Source organism: Geotrypetes seraphini, chromosome 4 (genome assembly GCF_902459505.1).
Source record: "Geotrypetes seraphini chromosome 4, aGeoSer1.1, whole genome shotgun sequence".
Classification (NCBI taxonomy): domain Eukaryota; kingdom Metazoa; phylum Chordata; class Amphibia; order Gymnophiona; family Dermophiidae; genus Geotrypetes; species Geotrypetes seraphini.
In genome coordinates this window covers 323,229,657-323,252,173 of record NC_047087.1, presented here as the reverse complement: position 1 = coordinate 323,252,173, position 22,517 = coordinate 323,229,657, and the positions used below count along the sequence as shown (strand labels likewise).

Here is a 22,517-nt window from a genome sequence, read left to right as displayed (position 1 = left end):
AGGATGGTGAGAACTCAAGAGATCTGAGGTGAACATCTCCCACTGGCGATAAAAAATGGTGAAGATGACCTCCTATGGGCAGAAGAGAAGTCTGATGAAGGGAGGTTGGCATGCTCAGACTGGGAATGTCAAAAAGACTGAGCAGGTTTAGCCGCAGCAGGAGTCTGAGCTTTCTGCTGTCGTTGTTGCTGTGAAGGCCTTCCAGGCAGAGGCCTGGATAAAGCTGGTGTCGTTTTTTGAGGATAATGTTTTTTGAGATGGTTGCTTGTATGGGCGAGCAGGAGGAGTCTTAGTGTTCGGCCGAATCAAGGAAGCAAAAGAGCGCTCATGTTCAGAGAGACGCTTTGTAGCAGCTTCAATAGAATCATCAAAGAGTTCATTCCCCTGGCAAGGCAAGTTCGCTAGACGGTCCTGCAATAATCAACATCCATATCAACAATGCGAAGCCAGGCGAGACAGCGCATGGCTACTGCAAAGGCAGAAACTCTAGAAGAAAGCTCAAAGGCATCGTATGTGGCTTGCAGCATGAAGAGTCGAAGTTGAGACGGAGTTCTGATGATCTGTTTAAATTCCGGAAGACTTTGTTCTTCTACAGCTGGGTAGAACTTAGGCATCAATTTGAGGAAATAGTTAAAATAAGCAGTGAAAATGTAGTTGTAATTTAGAATTCTGTTAACCATCATGGAATTCTGATATAGCCTACGGCCAAACTTGTCCATGGTACGGCCCTCCCTGCCTGGAGGGACCGCAGTGTGGAGCTTAGAAGGTTGAGCTTTCTTTAAAGAAGATTCCACAACCAAGGACTGATGGGACAATTGAGATTTCTCAAAGCCTTTGCAAGGTACTGTGCAATACCTGGATTCCAGCTTGGATGTAATGGCTATAATGGAATAAGGAGTTTCCATATTCCTGAAGTGGATGAGGCAACTCCATGTTGGCCAAGTATTCAGGAGTGTACTTGGAATCAGAGTGGAGATCCAACTGAAGAGCTTTCCCCATGTCAAAGATAAACCTCACAAAAGAGGCAGACTTTGAGGTTGAGGCATTTTCAGGAGAAGAAGTGCGAGACTTAGGAACCACCGAATAGGAAGAAGCCTCTCTGGAATACTGAGAAGGAGGCTCAGAATCCAGGCACACAGTGATTGAAGAAGCTCCACTACCCGGAACAGGAGGAGTTAGAGAGTGCTTCGCTTCAAAAACTTCGATGGTGAAGTTCCTGGGGTTCTAGAAACAGAGTGGGTCGAGGCAGGAGGAGAAGGCTCCCTCGGAGGCAGACTCGATGGAGGAGTCTTCGACCTCGATGGACTGCGAAGAGAAGCAGCCGGTGTAATAGCCTTGCGAGACTTATGTTTAGATTTAGTAGAAGTCTCGGTAGCCTTTGATAAACGAGGCATAGAAGACTCAGTATTGGAGGAGGAGAGGGTTTCTGCTGTAGAAAAGTCTCCTGACAGAGCTTGGAAGCGAGATACCTTGAATGCTTTGAGCGATGCCTCGATCGAGGTTGAGGAGACTGTGTCTGAGAAGCAGGCGAAGAGTCACTGGATAAGAAACGGCGAGACTTCCGAGGCTTGCCTCGAGGTGCTTCAACAGGGGTCTCAGACTGCCGCTCAGGCTGGCTCATAGGAAGCAGGGTCAAGGATGGGAGGAGTTGAGCCATGACCGAGGAAATCTGAGTGGTCAGAATGGCTTTCAACATGTCCTCAAACATAGGCACCGAGACAAAGGGATCAGGTCTCGAAGGTGCAACAGTGCGCTCCAATGAGGGCGACCTCGAGGATGAATATTCCCTATGCTTGGAGGCATGCTTGGCTGGAGGTCTGGAAGAGGCTGGTAGGACTGCAGATACGGCCTGAGATGCCTGGGATTCTGGAGGCTTCTTAGGAATAGTATCTGAAGGAGAGACGGGAAACTTACCCACCGAGGAAGACTTCTGAGGAACTGCCGGCAAGGCCTTCGAGACCGTAGGTTTCGAGGTCGAGGCCTTAGTGGAGGCAGACGCGGGCGTCAAGGTCGAGTCTTGGAAGTCGAGGCCATCCCCGAAGCAGAGGTCGAGACCCTCTCAGCAGATTATTCCATAGTGCCAAATAGTTGAAGAAGCTTGGCACATCGTCTGCGAAGGGCTCAAGGTTGAAGGGTAGCATAGCACAAATAGGCATCGGGGCAATGTTCAGGACCCTGGCAAGCAATAAATTGACTATGAGGATCGGTTATTGAAATGGCCTTGCCGCACTGGCTACACTTTTTGAACCCAGTAAGAGGCCGGGACATAGAAAAAATAAAGGCCAACATAACGAACGAGGTAAGCAGCCAGTCCTAGGCCAAGAGGCCGCTGGCCGGAAGAAAGTCAAAAAATAAGGTTTTTTTAAAACAAAAGAGTCAAGAAGAAACGCGAGCACATCGACTAACAAAAATAAGAAAGCCGCGGTGAGAGAAGGCAACAAAGGTTGCAGAGCTGAAGTGAAAAGGACTTCTCGGCTCTGTGGAAAACTTTGAACTGAGGTACCTCACAGGAGACGCATGCCCTCACTCGGGCGGGAAGGAACTTGCGCATGCGCAGTGCAGCACTCGTAAGCTCTTACAAAGATCTTCAAGCAAGTCTGCTTGTGAGGCTGTCCGCTGCGGGGCTCCGTCAGTGACCTCACCCACTGTTGAGAATATGCTGCCTGCTTGTCCTGGGATAAAAGGTGGATCTGTGGAGGGAGACGAAAAAAAGGAAAAATGCCAGTCCTCCTGGGGAGGGAAGAGGACAGAGATGGAAGATGGATGGTTAGCAGGGAGAAAGAAGAAAGGAGACCCTGGCAAGCAAGTTATCAGAAGTCAACCAGAGCCTGAGACCAATAAAATTTGAATAATGACCAGACAACAAAAGGTAGAAAAACTAATTTTATTTTCTGTTTTGTGATTACAATATGTCATATTTGAAATGTGTATCCTGCCAGAGCTGGTTTTATACTGCAAACGTGAGCTAGGATTTAACAGAGAGAGAAAAAGTATTTTTTGCTTGTTTCCACCACAGCACCAGTGTGGTTAGGAGAAGACAAAGGGGGTGAAGAGGCTGTAAAATAAACCTACCAGGATGTTTGGGAAAAAAAACACCCAATTGGGCAGGAAAATCGAATTGAATCGAAAAACCAATTCAGTAGGCTGAATCGAATTGAATTTTTTTTCCTGAATCGGGCAGCACTAGTGTGGAGGGAAGAGGGATAGAAATACTGGATGGGGGAAGTGGTCATTAGGGAAATGCTGGACTGCAGGGATGGAAACAAAAAAAAAAAAGGAGAAGTGCCAGACCTCTGAGGGAGGGAAGGGAGAACAGAGATGGAAGATGGATGGTGAGCACCAAGAAAGAAGAAAACATCAAATGGGCAGGAGACCCTGGTGAGCCAGTAAACAGAAGACAAACAAAAACCAGAGCCTGGGACTAACATGATTTGAATAATGACCAGACAACAAAAGGTAGAAAAATAATTTTATTTCCTATTTTGTGATTACAGTAGGGCCAGATTTGAAATGTGATTCCTGCCAGAGCTGATGTTAGACAGCAAGCATGAGCTAGGACCTAAGAGAGAGAAGAAATGCCTTCTTTGTTTATACCACAGTATCAGCGTGGGTTTGGAGAGGACAAAGGTGAAGAAGCTACAAAATAAACCCACCAGAAAGTTTGGGGGGAAAAAAACACAAACCGCCCAATTGATCAAATGGTATAAAAAATCGATTCAATAGGCTGAGTCGAAAAGTTGTTCTCTGAATCGGGCAGCACTAACTAGGCATGGAGATGCTCATTGCACTGGACTGGAGCCAGGATGAGCAGCCAAGCCTGCAAAGGGAAAAGTCGGGAGAGCGACGGGCGCCACGAGGAGAAAGCAGCGCGTGAAAGGGTGCGTTCCACAGAGAACCCGAGACTCCTCGCGCCCTTCTTACCAGCACGAGCCACGCACCTTCCAGCAGCGCCTGAAACGCTACCGCGAGACCTGCAGCGCCCTCCTCCATCCATAGCGAGCCAGTTCATAGCGAGGCTCGACACGCGCTTCCGGGGTGGGGCCTTGACTTTCTACCTTGTCACCCGCACGAGCTTGGAACAGGTAAGCACGCGCATTACTAGCTCCACGGGGAGTTAATATTCATGAGCTGGGGTCTCCCCCCCCCCCCCCAACTACCCAGGGGCGGAGGCGGGCCAAGTGTAGGGTTACTATATGGCTCCAGGAAAAGGAGGATGGATTAAGACATCCGGGTTTTCCTTCCCGGAGCCAAATGGCGCAGGATCAAGCGCTGTCTTCGGGCATTGCTTGGCTGGGAGGGAGGGTGGAGCCACTTCCCATCCGATGATCCATCCCGGAGAATCCCTTTAACCCCAGCTAGGAGCCGGCATAATGGTTCGAATTTCCTGGTCTTCGTTTGGATTCTTTCTGCTTAAGGTTGTGACAAGGACACTGCAAAAGGGCGTCCAAATGGCAAAACTAGCAAAGTCCAGTCCCTCTTGCCTGCCTGCTCAGCACCACTTATTACTACGATTTATTATATAACATTTTATTGAAGAAATACAATAAATACATAATAATATAACACAGTAAAATAGTCATTACATTTAAATTGATCATATTAACTTCTAATAAATGTCTATCATTCCTTCAAAATAAAGTTTTATGTTAATAACATTTTATTGAAGGAATATACAACAATATGATACAAAAAGACATTCTTTACAATCAAATTCACAAGAAAACATTTGCATAAACATTTTATCATTCCTCCAAAATATATTTTAATATATCTAAACCGCTTTTCCCCTATATCCCCCTCCCCACTCCATACATATATATTAAAATTATTCCAATTTCCCTCCCTACCCCAGAATGAAAGGCGACACAAAACATCAAATAAACAAAAATATTTAAATAAAAATAAATAAATTAAAAAACCAAAAATATAAAAGATATAAAAGATATAATTTTTTTTTATATTATTTGATGTTTTATGTCACCTTTCATTCTAGGGTAGGGAGGGAAATTTGAATGATTTTGATATATATATATGAAGTAATAAGAGGGGATATAGGAAAAATAGTTTAGATATATTAAAATATATGTTGAAGGAATGATAAAATGTTTATGCAAATGAAAAATGTGATGTAGGAGGATGTTCTTTGCAGTTGAATTCATGGTAAAACATTGTTTAATTGAGTTCAAAACTGTTATAAATTAATTGTGCTCAAACAAACTCATATAATTCTAAACAAAATATATGAATAAAAAAACCAAAAAACACACATTTATTTAAATCTAATATAAAGTATTAAGAATCATACTTCTAGCTTTCGAGGATAATTTTTGTATATAAGGATCCCAGATTTTTAAAAATAATCGTGTTCTTTTAGGAAATTTACGAACCTCAAAAACCTCAAATAAAATTAAACGATGGAATTGATTCCTCCAATGCCAACAATTTTTGTAACCAATATTGTAATATGCATTTATGACCAATCATACATGCTTTTTGTAAAAGAATACATCTTTCATGTCCAAAAACCCCACAAGCTGCTGCCTTACCAAACAACACACCTTTTGGAGATTCAACCAATTGACAATTCCATAATGACCCCAAAAATAATAGGATGGCAGACCAGAAAGATTTGATCAGATGACATTTCCAAAATGCATGAAACAAAGTATTGGAATCCTTCTCACATTTGATACAAATAGAAGAATTAACTAATCCTGCATGAAATGCTTGTACTATGTAAAACTCTATATGTACATTCTCTCCAAATATATCCTGTAATAATTTTAGGCAAACGATGAATAGCTTGACTGAAATTTTGAAGTGATAATTGAATTCCCATTTCATTACTCCACTTTTGTATAATATTGTCATATGTTCTATTTGGAATCAAACTCCACCACAATTTATGTAATAAAGATACCGAAATAGGAATATCATTACATTGGTTAAAAAAATTTTAAATCCTATCGTGTACACCCAATGAAATCCCCCCTCTTATGATTTGATTTACATAATGTTGTACTTGCATATATCCATACAATGCCCTGGACCACTTCCAACAATTAAGGAAAGTTCTGGAAATCTACACAATCTCCCAGACTCATCTAAAAGCTGAGCAATAAATTTAATCCCTTTATTTGCCCAATGTCTAAAAGTAACATTATACAACAAAACTGAAAAGGAAGAACTAATAAAGTCAACTTCACTTAAATATATAAACTTTCAACCTTGGAGGTGCTCAGAACCTTGAAAAACAAGGTGGAATAAATGCTAATGGGGACAAACCCCTATAGACATTTCAGTGTTCTATCATTACATCCTCTCCCGTGTTAGAAAGAATATAGTGAACCAATTTTTCAAAAAATTTAGTTAATATCCCAAAACAATCATGTGAACAAAATAATAACTTCAGCGTTTTTTCAAAAATGTGAACTTAGCTTGCATGGGTGCTTTAGGAAGCTGTCTCACTCCAGCGGACTCTAACGCGTTTTGCCGCAAGGCTTCTTCAGAGAGCCGCCAAACAAGCTGGAACTGAGTGAAAACTTCTTCCTTCCTTGTCACCCGTGATTACATCATTTCCTGATTTTTTAAAAGTAACATTAGTCATACCCGGAGAAAAATCACTATTTCCTTGAATAGGCAAAAACTCAGTAACAATTTGATGATATTCCCAAAATTTCAATAATTTATTCCATACTAATCTTAATGGAATCAAAATAGAATTTCCTTTTAAATAATCTGGTAATATTGACATTGGTACTTGAATCAAAAATAATAAATGGTAAGGGTGAAAAAAAGCTTTTTCATATGACAAAGGGGTAAATAAATCATCCTCTAGAACAATGTTCTTCAACCGCTGGTCCACGGACCGGTGCTGGTCCGTAGAAAATTTCTGCCGGTCCGCACAGGGCCGGTGAGATCGACGCGGCCGGGTGTATAGCAGCGGTGGTGTTGGCAGCGCCAGATTAAAAGAGCAAAAAGAAAGACCGAATCCGCAGGACTTTTCCTGTTGCCTGCATCGCTATAGGCTTTGGCGATCTTGATCCCGCCCACCTCTGAAGTGACTCCCTGTTTTTGAGGGGCAGGATTGAGACCGGCAGAGCTTATAGCGAATAGCAATGCAGGCAAGAGGAAAGGTCCCGTGGCTTCTGTCTTCGTTCTTGCCATCTGATTTAGCTGGAACCACAACTGAAGGTAGGGTAGGTTTGGTCTTTGTTATTGCTGCAAGGGCCGGATTAAGGTTAGGGTCAGGAGGCAAGTGCCTAGGGCCTGAAATTGTTAAAGTTCTCCAGAGCCGGCGTTAGGGGGGAGCAAAGAGGGCAGCTGCCTTGGGCACCGCGGACTGAATTTCTCTTCCCTTCTCTCTAGCTCTGTTACTTTTCAGCGGGGTCCCAACACGGCAGCCATTCTCACACGCTGCCGGAGGCTGCCCTGAAGCTTTCCCTCTGTGGCGATCTGCCCTGTTGGAAACCAGAAGTTGCGGCAGAGAGAAAATTTTAGGGCAGCCACCGGCAGTTTATGAGAATGACTGCTGTATCGGGGCCCCACTGTGCCCAGCAAGACAAGATTCTGAACTGAAATTTAACAGCTGATATCTCAACAAAAAGGTTCACACTAGAGCTAGAGAGAAAACAGCAGCAGAGCGGCAGGAGGAGACCTTTCGAAAAACTCTTTTGACTTGACTGGGAGGGCCAACAGGCACATTCTTTGCTACCAGTGCAGATGCATAAACAACCGTTTGTTTCACTGAGCTTCTTTTCAGCTTCTCGGATTTGTTTTTAACCCCTGGGGAGCTTTAATCTGCCCTCACTTTTTTTGTTAATGCAATGGCTCATTACATATGTGCAGATCAAAGGAAAGGGTCAAACTTTGGGCAGATCCCTCTCTGACAAATACAGCCAGATCCTTGCCAGCAGCAGGTAAAGAGCTTGCGTATGGGGCAGCAGGCCTACCTGCCAGGTCATTCCACTACTCCTTGATAGTACCTAGAAACCTGATGGATGAGGATGCAGCATTAGATTAACTTCATGTTCAATTGGTTTCAGAGTCTAGTGCTACAGGAATTGAATATGCTCTATGCCAGGGCATGGAGGAGAGAGAGGGAGGGAGGCAGGAAGAGATGCCAGGGCATGGAGAGTCCTGCCCAATTTAGCAGGACCAGGGTCAAAGGTAGGGCTGATAGAAATCGAGTGCTGGAAGAGTGGATCGGGGCCAGCAGCCAAGGGAGGGAATAAGAGATGCTGGATTATGAAGAGAGGGAAAAATGTGATATACATGTTGTAGGAAGGGAGATGGTAGACCTAGGGGGGGTGTTGGTGTGAAAGAAGGGAGATGGTGGAACCCCTTGGGGGAGGATAGTTATTAGAACTAGGTGGGAATTGGAAGAATAGGGACATAAAGACAGATGCTGGACCTTGCAGGGGGCAGAGAGACATGGAAAATGCTGAACATGAGGGTGAAGTATGAAGACAGAAGTAAGATGTTGGGCTGGGTAGAGGGAGTATGGATAGAAACATAGAAGATGACGGCAGAAAAGGGCTACAGCCCATCAAGTCTGCCCACTCTGCTTACCCACCCCCTGTCTATGCCCTAATGACCCAATTTTCTTATCTTGACCCTCGTAGGGATCCCACATGGTTATCCCATTTATTCTTAAAGTCTGGCACGCTGTCTGCCTCGATCACCTGCACTGGAAGCTTGTTCCAATGATCAACCACTCTCTCTGTGAAGAAATACTTTCTGGTGTCGCCATGAAATTTTCCGCCCCTGAGTTTGAGCGGGTGCCCTCTTGTGGCCGAGGGTCCCTTGAGAAAGAAAATATCATCTTCCACTTCGACACGTCCCGTGAGGTACTTAAATGTTTCGATCATGTCTCCCCTCTCCCTACGTTCCTCGAGAGTGTAGAGCTGCAATTTGTTCAGTCTCTCTTCGTACGAGAGACCCTTGAGCCCCGAGATCATCCTGGTGGCCGTCCGCTGAACCGATTAAATTCTGCGCACATCTTTATTGTAATGTGGCCTCCAGAATTGCACACAGTACTCCAGATGAGGTCTCACCATGGCCCTGTACAACGGCATTATGACTTCAGGCTTTCGGCTGATGAAACTTCTATTGATACAACCCAATATCTGCCTTGCCTTAGATGAAGCCTTCTCCACTTGATTGGCAGTTTTCATGTCTGCACTGATGATTACTCCTAAATCTCGTTCTGCTGAAGTCCTAGTTAAAGTTTCTCCGTTCAAGAAGTACGTCCTGCATGGATTTCCTTTTCCGAGGTGCATGACCTTACATTTCTTAGCATTGAAGCCTAGCTGCCAGGTTGAGGACCAACTTTCCAATGTAAGCAGGTCCTGCGCCATATAATTCTGTAAACTGCATTCACTTACTATATTACATAGTTTGGCGTCATCGGCGAATAGTGTTATTTTACCTTGAAGCCCTTGAGTCAGATCCCCTATGAATATGTTGAAAAGCAGTGGACCCAGGACCGAGCCCTGCGGCACTCCACTGGTCACCTCCGATGTTTTAGAGAGGGTACCATTAACCACCACCCTCTGAAGTCTGCCACTCAGCCAATCATTGACCCATGCAGTTAGTGTCTCTCCTAACCCCATCGATTCCATCTTGCTTAGCAGCCTGCGGTGTGGGACACTGTCAAAAGCTTTACTGAAGTCCAGGTACACGACGTCCAAAGACTCTCCCAAGTCCAACTTTCTTGTTATCCAGTCAAAGAAGCTGATGAGATTGGATTGGCAGGACCTACCCTTGGTGAATCCATGCTGACTGGGATCCCGAAGATTCCCTTCATTCAAGATCATGTCCAATTTGCTATTGATGTGAGACTCACCGGTCTATAATTCGCAGCCTCTGCCCTGCAACCCTTTTTATGCAGAGGAACGACATTAGCTAATTTCCAGTCCAGGGGAACTTTCCCCTTACTTAGGGAGAGATTGAATAGCTCAGCCAACGGTTTCGCCAGGACATCGCTCAATTCTCTGAGCACTCTTGGGTGCAAATTGTCTGGTCCCATGGCTTTGTTCACCTTGAGTCTTGCCAGTTCACTGTAAACTTCACCTGGTGTGAACTCAAAATTCTGAAACGGGTCTTCTGTGCTTTGTGTTGCCTTCAACTGTGGACCGTGTCCCGGTGCCTCACAGGTGAAGACTGAGCAGAAGTATTCATTCAGTAGTTCGGCTTTATCGGAATCTGCTTCCACGTAACTTCCGTCCGGTCTTCTAAGGCGTACTATCCCGCCTGTGTTCCTTTTTCTGTCACTAATATACCTTAAATGTTCCTTTTTTTTTTTTTTTTTTAATTAAATTTTTTAAATTAATTTTATAAATTGTATAAATTGTATTTCTGCCTTTTACCTACGTGTTCCAGTTTGTATAATTCTGTTTCATTTGTATTTGTATTTGTCATCCCTGGCTTTTATTGTACATTACAATTATGTAATACGCATTGAAATATTGGATATTGCATAAAATCAAAATTTAATAAACTTGAAACTTGATTTGTCCCCCTTTTTAATGTTTTTGCCAGAATTTCTTCCACTCTAAGTTTTGCCTCCCTAACTGCCATTTTGACCGCTGTAGACCTGGTCCTATATTCTACTTTTGCCTCTCTTTTCTCCGTGTGCTTGTAGGAGAGAAACGCTTTTTTCTTCTCCTTAATGAGGTGCGAGATCTCCGCGGTGAACCATTGGGGTTTATTGTTTCTTTGTCGTTTATTTACTGATATGCTGGACATGGTGAAGGGGGAATAGGGAGATAAGGAGAAGATGCTGAATAAGGAATGGAGGGAGTAGGATGATGGAAGGTATCTGCTGGATTAAGATGGGGAAAAGAGGGGAGGTACTGGAATGGGATGGGGAAGATGGTGGGTTGGCTGGCTGGCTCAGCAACGGGAAGTAAAAAGAACACAGGAAGATTCTAGACATGGAGTTTGTAGGGTGGAGGAAAAAAGCAGACTTGACTGAGTAGGTGGGAGATGCTGGACACGGGGTGGATGCAGTAACAAGAAAAAGGAGGTTCTGATATTGGAGTAATAGGTAGAAGACAGGAAGGGACAGAAGTGGCAGATAAACTGAAGACATTGGAAAGAAAATTAAGAAAAGACAAAAGAAAGCAGAAACTGGGATAAACATGAACAAAATAGGCAGACAATAAAGGTAGAAAAAATAATTTTATTTCTATTTTGTCATTAGAATATATCAGATTTGAACTATATATCCTGTTAGAGACATGACTGGGGACTGCAAATCCCAGGCAGGACTTCTTTAGCTTCCATCTGGCTTAGGGCTCTCTTGGACCAGGGGGCAGTTGCCCTAGTTGCATTCCCCTAACACTATTCCTGTCATGTGTGACTGCAGTATTCTGTTAGCATGATATTTCTGTGTAGCATTCTGTAATAGTTTGGCTTATTCAGTTTTCTTGATATGTGAAGGGGAGGGAAGACAGGGGGTTTATTGGTCCTTGCTCTGTATATTTGTATTTATAAAATGGCAATTGTATAGAATATTGTTTCTTTTTACACTTTAATAAAATACGTTCAATATAAAATCATAACCGAGGCTTGTGCGGATGGGATCAGATGGTTTGTGAGGACCGAGCTCGCGGAGACGGGGTGGAAATGTTGGGTTTTTTTAAATTTCAGTCTTAGTAGTTTGCCGGTCCACAAAATAATTATTTTATTTCCGCCGGTCCTTAGGTGTAAAAAGGTTGAAGAACACTGCTCTAGAACCCAATCCCTTATGTGTCGTAATAAACAAGCCCAATTATAAATACGAATATCTGGAAACCCTAAACCTCCTTTTATACCTGGACCCAGTAAAAAATCAAAAGACAATTTTTAGCAGCCCAACAATATTTTATAATTAAAGTTCGTAATTTCCACCAATCACCATTATTTAATACCAAAGGGATCATCTGGAAAACATAAGAATATAAGAAACGCCCTCACCGGATCAGACCGAGGTCCATCTAGTCCGGTGATCCGCACACGCGGCGGCCCATTTAGGTAGTCCTTTTTGGAGACCCGGATTTACCATATCCCTCAATATGATATGCAAGAAGGTGTGCATCCAACTTGCGTTTGAATCCCAGATATAACCATTTTGGAAAAATGATCATTTTAAATAAAGCAACTCTACCCCCCAAAGATAAAGGTAAATTCTGCCATTTTTGTAATTTTAGTTTAGTATAAGTAAGCAAAGTTGGAATATTTACCTCATATAACCATTTAGGATAAATACCTAGATATTTAAAATACTTTTCTGTCCACTTTAAAGGAAAATCTGGACCCCATTCTCTATTTAATTTATCATTGGTCGCTAATGCTTCAGATTTATCCATATTTCATTTAAAACCAGAAAAATCTCCATATTCTTTAATACATTCTAATAATGTTTGCAAAGCAAAACGAGGATTAGTTAAATGTACTAGAATATCATCTGCAAATGCAGCAATTTTAAAATTAAAAGTCCCTATATTTACCCCTTTAATAGCATCAATTAAAATAATATCCCTAATTAACGGATCCAACGTTAAAATAAATAATAAAGGGGATAAAGGGCAGCTTTTATATTATTAATACAGCACCGAAAGGCGTACACAGCGCTGTACATTCTAACACACAATAGACAGTCCCTGCTCTGAAGAGCTTACAATCTAATTCACAACCTATCAAATGTTTCCCTCTCTACTTCCATTTTCCACGCCTCTATTTTTCCCATTATCCTTATTTCTTGGACCACCAACTCTATTTCCCATATATGGTTACCCAATCCTCCCATCACATGCTCATTCTTCATGCTACGTGCTGTGTCCTTCAACTTCTTACTTTAACAAAGCCCTTATGTTCTACTGCTGAGGCATCATGTTCTACAGCACTGTTCAACCGCTGGACCACACAAAGCCGATGAGATTGATGAGCTGCAATTTCCTGCCGGGCAGCGCAGGGCCAATGACATCATGGGAAGCCTCAGACAGTGGCCTTCTCCCTTCCCAGCAGCTCTCGGTACTTGCCAGCGCAGCGATTCACTAAGAGAGCCTTGGGGCTTTTGCAGAGTTGCAGCCACCTCTGATGATGCAACTTCGTCTTTTCTCAGAGGCAGCACAACCCATCAAAGAACCCAAGGCTGCCTTAGTGAATCGCTGCGCTGGCAAGTACGGAGAGCTGCTGGGAGGGGAGATAGCCACTGTTGGAGGCTGGGAAGCTGCTGGACAAGGGGAAAAAAGGGACAGCTGCTACTCTGGAGGGAAGGAGAAGGAGAGATGCTGCTGGGAGGGGGAGGAATGAAAGGAGTCTGGGAAGCTGCTGGATAAGGGAAAAGAGACAACTGCTACTGAACCTGGAGGGAGGAAGAAGGAGAGATGCTGCTGGGAGGGGAGGAGGGAAAGTAGTCTAGGAAACTGCTGGACAAGGGGAAAAAAAGGACAGAAGCTGCTGGACCTGGAGGGAAGGAGAAGGAGAGATGCTTCTGAGAGGGGGGAGGAAGGAAAGGAGTCTGGGAAGCTGCTGGACAAGGGAAAAAAAGGGACAGCTGCTACTGGACCTGGAGGGAGAAAGGAGAGATGCTGCTGGGAAGGGAGGAGGGAAAGGAGTCTGGGAAACTGCTGGACAAGGGAAAAAAAGGGACAGCTGCTACTGGACCTGGAAGGAAGGAGAGATGCTGATGGGAGGGGGAGGAAGGAAAGGAGTCTGGGAAGCTGCTGGATAAGGGAAAAGAGACAACTGCTACTGGACCTGGAGGGAGGGAGAAGGAGAGATGCTGCTGGGAGGGGAGGAGGGAAAGGAGTCTAGAAAGCTGCTGGACAAGAGGAAAAAGGGACAGCAGCTGTTGGTCCTGGAGGGAAGGAGAAGGAGAGATGCTGCTGGGAGCTGGAGGAGTCTGTTAAGCTGCTGGAAAAAGGAAAAAAAGGGACAGCTGCTACTGGACCTGGAGGGAGGAAGAAGGAGAGATGCTGCTGGAAGAAGAGGAGGGGAAGGAATCTGGGAAGCTGCTGGACAAGAGAAAAAATGGGATAGTTGTTACTGTACATGGAGGGATGAAGAAGGAGAGATGCTGCTGGGAGGGGAGGAGCGAAAGGAGTCTGGGAAGCTGCTGGACAAGGGAAAACAAGGGACAGCTGCTACTGGACATGGAGGGAGGAAGAAGGAGAGATGCTGCTGGGAGGGGAAGAGGGAAAGGAGTCTGGGAAGCTGCTGGACAAGGAAAAAATGGGACAGCTGCTACTGGACATGGAGAGAGGAAGATGGAGAGATGCTGCTGGGAGGGGAGGTGGGAAAGGAGTCTGGGAAGCTGCTGGACAAGGGAAAAAATGGGACAGCTGCTAAAGGACCTGGAGGGAAGGAGAAGGAGAGATGCTGCTGGGAGGTGTGACAATCCTGCATCCCAAAATCTTGTCACAGAGAAATATGGGAGGAATTACAAACCCCAGTGCAGAAGGGCTGACCAGGTCAATGCCCAGGACAATAAATTAGCTGACTACCCGGTGAGTGACAATGAAGAAATGGAAATAGAACAGGAAGGCTTAGACTTACCTGAAGCAGTCCCATAGCCAGGCAGGAAGAATCTGCCTTGCTATTGTCCAATGCCTGTAAGGCAGAAAGCTCACAGGCAGTTTCCCCTCAGAGAAACGGCATGGTCTGAGGAAGGAATTCTCTTCCCCCATCCAAAGCCAAGGGGGAGTGGTTCTTTCCCTCAGCTTAAAGCCAGGCTCATCAGAGAGCAAAGACAGGAAGGAGGAGGAGCAGCACGAGGCTTAGCAGAAGAGCAGAGGCAGAACGGGGCTGAGCTTGCCTCAGTCCCTGCAGAGCAGTTCCTCAGCACTGACTGGGAGATGACTGAGGAACAGGCTGGTAATTTGGCTACAGAATTCCTTCCCCCAGAGCCAACGGTGTTGGAGGAAAGTAGGGCTATGCAGGAAAGCTGGCCAGAGGAAATGGAGAGCTGAACACACTGGGAAAATGTCTGGGAAAAGGGTTTTCTTTCTGGCTGTATTTTTCTGTTTGCTCTTTGAGCTAATGACTGTGGGAGTTATCAAGGAAAGTAATCCTGTACTGCAGTTTCACATGCTGGTTTGCTGGAATTTGTGAAAGGCACAGTAATCTCCTCTTCAGGACATTTTCACAGCTGAACCAAATGCTAGGCTGTAATTCTAGCCAGTTTAAACCCAGAGTTTCCTGGTTTCAGGACTCCGTGCAAGTGCCCAGCTGTGAAGTGATTGCCATAGCAACTAAATAGCCTGCATGCCTCGTAGGGAAAAGGAGATTAACCCTCTCAGAGTAAAGCCTGCTCGTGACTAGGTAGAAAGTCCAGCCCAGCTGGAGAAAGTGAGTGCATTGTAGGTAAACACAGAATGTCTCTCAGGCATGAATAAGAATGTCTCCTCTGTAGCTCTACAGTGAAAAGTTATTTTTGTCAATTGTTTCACTTCCAAGCCGCATGAAGAGCTACATGACTGTATATGGTTTACCAAGCAAGCTCAGAGCTGATTACTGAGTGATAATGAGTGAAATTAACTTTTTCTTTTGGTTTTGTATTATGTTCATGCTACCAGGAAAACCTTGAGTGGCACAGTGATTCTACAGTCGGGGGCCGAATAAAACCTTATATTTTTGCACCAAGGCCATTCTGACAAGTGTGGTTTCTTTAAAGCCCTTGGGAATAAGCTTAGTTAGGCATTTGCCTAGTGGGGGCCAACTTGAAAGGATACCCTAAATCTAAAGGGACCACGCCAGTAGCAAACATCGTGTCACTACCCGACGGCTCAGGGTGTTCACAGAGAGCACGGGTGTGACAGAGGGGAGGAGGGAAAGGAGTCTGGGAAGCTGCTGGATAATGGAAAACAGACAATTGCTACTGGACCTGGAGGGCGGAAGAATGAGAGATGCTGCTGGGAAAGAGAGGAAGGAAAGGAGTCTGGGAAGCTGCTGGATAAGGAAAAAAAGGGACAGATGCTACTGAACCTGGAGGGAGGAAGAAGGAGAGATGCTTCTGGGAGGCGAGGAGAGAAAGGAGTCTGGGAAGCTGCTAGACAAGGGGAAAAAAGGGACAGCGGCTCATGGGCCTGGAGGGAAGGAGAAGGAGAGATGCTGCTGGGAGGGGGAGGAAGGAAAGGAGTCTGGGAAGCTGCTGGAAAAGGGAAAAGAAACAACTGCTACTGGACCTTGAGGGAGGGAGGGAGAAGGAGAGATGCTGCTGGGAGGGTAGGAGGGAAAGGTGTCTAGGAAGCTGCTGGATAATGGGAAAAAAGGGACAGCAGCTACTGGACCTGGAGGGAAGGAGAAAGAGAGATGCTTCTGAGAGGGGGAGGAAGGAAAGAAGTCTGGGAAGCTGCTGGACAAGGGTAAAAAGGGAGAGCGGCTACTGGACCTGGAGGGAAGGAGAAGGAGAGATGCTGCTGGGAAAGGGAGGAAGGAAAGTAGTCTGGAAGCTGCTGGATAAGGGAAAAAAGGGACAGATGCTACTGGACCTGGAGGGAGGAAGAAGGAGAGATGCTACTGGGAGGGGAGGAGAGAAAGGAGTCTGGGAAGCTGCTGGACAAGGGGAAAAAAGGGACAGAAGCTGCTGGACCTAGAGGGAAGGAGGAGAGATTCTGCTGGGAGCGGGAGGAGGGAAAGGAGTCTGGGAAGCTGCTGGACAAGGGAAAAAAAGGGACAGCTGCAACTGGACCTGGAGGGAGGAAGAAGGAGAGATGCTGCTGGGAGGGGAGGAGGAAAAGAAGCCTAGGAAGCTGTTGGACAAGGGAAAAAAAGGGACAGCAGCTACTGGACCTGGAGGGAAGGAGAGATGCTGCTGGGAGGAGGAGGAAGGAAAGGAGTCTGGGAAGCTGCTGGATAAGGGAAAAGAGACAACTGCTACTGGACCTGGAGGGAGGGAGGAGAGATGTTGCTGGGAGGGGAGGAGAGGAAGACATCTGGGAAGCTGCTGGACAAGGGAAAAATGGGACAGCTGTTACTGGACCTGGATGGAGGAAGAAGGAGAGATGCTGCTGGGAGGGGAGGAGGGGAAGGAGACTGGGAAGCTGTTGGACAAGGGAAAAAAAGGGACAGCTGTTACTGGATCTGGATGGAGGAAGAAGGAGAGATGCTGCTGGGAGGGGAGGAGGGGAAGGAGACTGGGAAGCTGTTGGACAAGGGAAAAAAAGGGACAGCTGCTACTGGACCTGGAGGGAAGGAGAAGGAGAGATGCTGCTGGGAGGGGGAGGAAGGAAATGAGTCTGGGAAGGTGCTGGATAAGGGAAAAAAAGGGACAGCTGCTACTGGACCTGGAGGGAGGGAGAAGGAGAGATGCTGCTGGGAGCGGGAGGGAAGAAAGGAGTCTGGGAAGTTGTTCGACAAGGGAAAAAAGGGACAGCTGCTACTGGACCTGGAGGGAGGAAGAAGGAGAGATGCTGCTGGGAGGGGACGAGGGGAAGGTGTCTGGGAAGCTGCTGGACAAGGGAAAAATGGGACAGGTGCTACTGGACATGGAAGGAGGAAGAAGGAGAGATGCTTCTGAGAGGGGGAGGAAGGAAAGGAGTCTGGTAAGCTGCTGGACAAGGGTAAAAAAGGGACAGCTGCTACTGGACCTGGAGGGAGGGAGAAGGAGATATGCTGTTGGAAGGGGAGGAGGAAAAGGATGCTGGGAAGCTGCTGGACAAGGGAAAAAAGGGACAGATGCTACGGGACCTGGAGGGAGGGAGAAGGCTATGCCGGGCAATCAGATCGCAGGAGGATAGCGAGGAACTCCAGAGCGACTTGTATCAGTTAGAGAAATGGGCATAGCAATGGCAGATGAAGTTCAACGTGGAGAAATGCAAAGTAATGCATTTAGGTAGTAAGAATAAGGAACACGAGTATAGAATGTCAGGCGCAACTTTGGGTAAGAGCGAACAAGAAAAGGACCTGGGTGTACTGATAGATAAGACCCTGAAGCCATCGGCACAATGTGCGGCAGTGGCAAAGAAAGCAAACAGAATGTTAGGCATGATAAAGAAAGGAATCACGAGTAGATCGAAGAAAGTCATAATGCCGCTTTATAGAGCAATGGTCAGACCACACTTGGAATACTGTGTCCAACATTGGTCTCCCAACCTAAAGAAGGATATAAAACTGCTAGAGAGGGTGCAGAGACAAGCAACGAAGCTAATAAGAGGTATGGAGAACTTGGAATATGAGGAACGACTCAAGAAACTGGAACTGTTCTCCCTTGAGAAGAGGAGGCTGCGAGGGGACATGATCGAGACGTTCAAAATACTGAAAGGCATCGATAAAATAGAGCAGGAAAATAAATTATTTACATTGTCCAACGTGACACGGACAAGAGGACATGGTTTGAAGCTAAGGGGGGACAAGTCCAGGACAAATGTCAGAAAGTTCTGCTTCACGCAGCGAGTGGTAGACGCCTGGAATGCTCTCCCAAAGGAGGTTATTAAGGAATCCACTGTGCTAGGATTCAAAGGCAAATTAGATGCACATCTCCTTACGAGAGGCATAGAGGGATATGGGTGACTAAATCTACATCAGGTGTATACCTGACTGGGCCTCTGCGTGTGCAGATCGCCGGACTCGATGGACCATGGGTCTGATCCGGAGATGGCAGTTCTTATGTTCTTATGCTGCTTGGAGGGGAGGAGGGAAAGGAGTCTGGGAAGCTGCTGGACAAGGGTAAAAAAGGGACAGATGCTACTTGACCTGGAGGGAAGGAGAAGGAGGGATGCTGCTAGGAGGGGAGGAGGGAAACGGAAGATAGTTACTACTATTCAGGAGGAGGAGGGGAGAAGGAAACAGCTTGCAGGGAGATTAGAGGAGGGGAAGGGGAGAGTCAAGAATGAGAAAGTAGAGAGATTGATGATGGGAAAGGGGTCAGCAGAGAAATAGAGAGGGACAAAGATGCTAGATCTGGTTTAGGAGAGATAAAAATGAAGAGAGCAGTGAAGCCGGAATGAATCATGTAAAAAGGAGAGAGGGGGGTACATGCTTGATGGAAAGGGAAGAGGGGCATAGAAAGAAGGCAGATACCATATGGAAGGAGGAAAGGGCAGACAGTGGATGGAAGGGGCAGGTGTTAGATTGAAGAGACAGAGAGGGCAGATGCTTGAAGGAAGGGCATGAAAAGAAGATGAAAGCAGAAACCAGAGAAAACAAAAGGTAGAAAAAAATCATTTTATTTTTATTATGTGATTAGAATATATCAGATTTAAAATATGTATCCTGCTAGAGCCGGTGTTAGACATAACTGGGGAGTGCAAAGCCTAGGCTGTGCTTCTTTAGCTTCCAGCTGGCTTAGGGCTCTCTCTTCCTGTCATATGTGACTGCGGTATTCTGTTAGCATAATATTTCCATGTAGCATTCTGTAATAATTTGGCTTATTCAGTTTCTTGATAGTAGAGAGGATATATGTGAAGGGGAGGGGAGGGGAGACGGGTTTTGTTGATCCTTGCTCTGTATTTTTTGTATTTGTAAAATGACAATTGTAAAGAATATTGTTTCTTTTTATTCTTTAATAAAATACATTCAATATAAAATCATAACTGAGGCTTGTGCGGATGGGATCAGATGTTTGTGAGGACCGAGCTCGCGGAGACAGGGTGTAAGCGTGGTTTTTATATTTAAATATTTTTATTGAAAATTTCCAGAATAAACAAACATCTCAATAACATTCAAAATACAGAAGAGAATTACATGTTCCCCCATCCTCCCCTCCACCCTCCCACCCAAATTCCACATCTATTATATAATCCATCTTCCAGAAAACTAAATAAGTCATGAGTTCAACAAATTACTACGAGCTTTATGAGTTAAAGTGAGCTAAAAGGGCTCTCAAACCGAACAATATAAACGTCCCTTAGGCGTATCCAGCGATGGCAAGGAGAGACGCTCCATAGAAGCCTGATGTAACATGAGGGCACGCCAATGAGACAAAGTTGTTGAATCCGGTACAATCCAGCAATGAAGAATGGTTTTTTTCCCCAGCAATATGGCTCGTTCCAAAAAAACCCGGAATTCCTTCGGGGACACCCGAGGAAGATGTTCCAAGGTAAAAAGCATCTCAGGGCAATGGGTATATCCATGATGCTACATGGAGGTAATATGTTGCTGCAGCTGAGTCCAAAAGCCCTGGACCATAGGGCAGGCCCAAAATTGATGTCCCAAAGTGGCCGATGATTGATTACATTTAAGACAAGTGTCTGTGGGGCTAAGTTTAGCTCAATGGAGATAAGCTGGGGACCTATGGAGTCGAAGAAAAAATTAATAGTTCATTTCAATCAAAGTCACTTGAGGTGTAATGCCAAAAATTCTCTTAAGTCCATTCTGAATATGTAAGCCTGTAACCACACAAGATAAGTCCCCAGACCATTTGGCTGCATAGAGATCCTAAGAAATGGTCCCCAGGCTCTTTCGAAGAAAACGAAGATGAAATTTCAAAGGAATCTGAGTCTGAGCTGATAAACATAAGGCTTCAGAGAGGGCCTCTTGACTTCGATTAGTAAGGCCGTCCCTTGGAAGAGACCTCACGTATGAGGCCATCTGAGAATACGCCAGCCAAGCCGCAGGTATCCACTTATAATCTGTTTGCATCACTACAAAGGAAGGCAGATCACCCTGCGAAGTAACCACCTGGAAAATATATTGAAGATTAGTGGTTCTCCACACCGAAAATGGAAACTGAGAAGTCCCAGGCGGAAAGTCCTTGTTGTCCAGAAAGGGCAGGTATGCCGTTGCTGTGTGAGGAAGGTGTCAGGTCAAAAGCGTGCCGGCACAAAGGCGCGAGCAGACTACTGAGCGCAGCGCGGAGGTGCGCGCCGAAGAAAAAGACTGTTTTTAGGGGCTACGTCAGGGGTGTGGGGGGGAACCCCCCCACTTTACTTTATACAGATCGCGCCGCGTTGTGGGGGCATTGTGGGGGGTTTAGGGGGTTGTAACCCCCCACATTTTACTGAAAACTTAACTTTCTCCCTGTTTTTAGGGAAAAAGTTACGTTTTCACTAAAATGTTGGGGGTTACAACCCCCCAAACCCCCCACAACGTCGCCGCGATCTGTATTAAGTAAAATGGGGGAGCTCCCCAACAAAACCCCCCGTCGCAGCCCCTAAAAACAGTCTTTTTCTTCGGCGCGCGCCTCCGTCTTGCGCTCAGTTGTCGGCGCGCGCCTTTGTCTTCCACGTTACTGTCTATGAACCATGAGGAATATGCAGAGACTTACATAATCTCCTCCACACCTGGCGGAGAGGTTTAAAAAATATGTCTCCAACAGGTGGGGGTCCACATGGGAGGTGCTTTGTGTGTAACAAATAACTAAAATGATATGGGTCACAAAGAACAAGCTCCGAGTCAGTCGCTGAAAAGTGACGAGTGCCCCGGAACCAGTCATTTAAATGACGCATTTGACATGCCTGGGAAAACATTCTAAGACTATGCAGTCCCAACCCCCCCTGAGCTCTGGGAAGCATTAAAACAGACAAAGCTATTCGTGCCCGTTTCCCATTCCACAAGAACGATGTCAAGCAGACAACAAAATAGGAAGCATTTGAAAAACATAAAGCCATTGAGGCACCAACACCATGTTATACAATGCTATTTTACCCATCAATGACAATGGAAAATCCTTCCAAGTTTGCAGCTTTTGTTGAGTAAGAGTCAGGAGTGGCAAGACATTTAAGGAGTACAGACGTTTAAGATCCATGGGTATCCTAATAAACGGGGTTTTAAAATTTCAGTCCTAGTAGTTTGCTGGTCCACAAAATAATTATTTTATTTCCGCCGGTCCATAGGTGTAAAAAGGTTGAAGAACACTGTTCTACAGTATAGGAGGAATTGTGTTCCCAGGAATGCCTCATCCCCCTCCCTTACTGTCTTCTGCACACCTCAGCAAAAAGTTATTAGTACCAGGGTCCCCCTACTTGTAAGCAGACGCGGCCACTGAGATTATTGCTGCAAGGGATCTGCCCAGTTCCTCTTGCCAGAACCCCCTCCACCCCCTGTACATCGTGTGTATCCCCTCTGCCTGGGCCAACCGGAATCTTAGGCCCAATTCGCAGTGCATTGTGGTATGCACTAGGAGTGGCCTAAGATTCCGATTAGCGATGTTCCGTAGGGGTGGGAGGGTTCTGGCAGGTCAGATTGGGCATCCCTCCTGCTGGTAATGTTGGGGTGGGGTGGGGGTTTCGGCAGGAGGGATTGGGCAACCCTCCTGCCAGGGATTTATGGGGAGGTGGGTTGTTCCCAGCAGGAGGGACTGGGCATCCCTCCTACCAGCAATGTACATGGGGGGGGCATCCCTCCTGCCAAAGATTACGGGTGGGATGGGCGGCTACAGCTGCTAAACTTATTGCTCAATGTCAACCCGATTCTCTGTGACATGGACGTCGATTAGAACAGTGGTTCCCAACCCTGTCCTAGAGGACCACCAGGCCAGTTGGGCTTTCAGGATATCCCTAATGAATATGCATGGAGCAGATTTGCATGCCTGGCACCTTCATTATATTCAGATCTCTCTCATGCATATTCATAAGGGCTATCCTGAAAAC

At 45.7% G+C, this 22,517-nt stretch overlaps 2 protein-coding genes across 8 annotated transcripts in view; one reads left to right on the top strand and one right to left on the bottom strand.

The window, feature by feature from the left end:
- The window catches only part of TDRD10 (tudor domain containing 10), a 75,264-nt gene extending 71,117 nt beyond the window's left edge, over positions 1–4,147 (bottom strand). Inside the window, exon 1 of one of the 7 annotated variants that reach the window (XR_004539221.1) lies at positions 3,922–4,147. Coding sequence is in view for 4 of the 7 variants with exons in the window: in XM_033942104.1 (XP_033797995.1) it covers positions 3,922–4,009 (88 nt within the window). In the remaining 3 variants the exon portion in view is untranslated. The remainder of the gene's footprint in view (positions 1–3,921) is intronic. The other 6 variants (XR_004539220.1, XM_033942104.1, XM_033942106.1 and 3 more) reach the window with 6 other exon arrangements.
- PIGZ (phosphatidylinositol glycan anchor biosynthesis class Z) overlaps positions 3,924–22,517 on the top strand; it is a 51,823-nt gene continuing 33,229 nt past the window's right edge. Inside the window, exon 1 of the mRNA XM_033942102.1 lies at positions 3,924–4,082. The gene's annotated coding sequence lies outside the window, so the exon portion shown is untranslated. The remainder of the gene's footprint in view (positions 4,083–22,517) is intronic.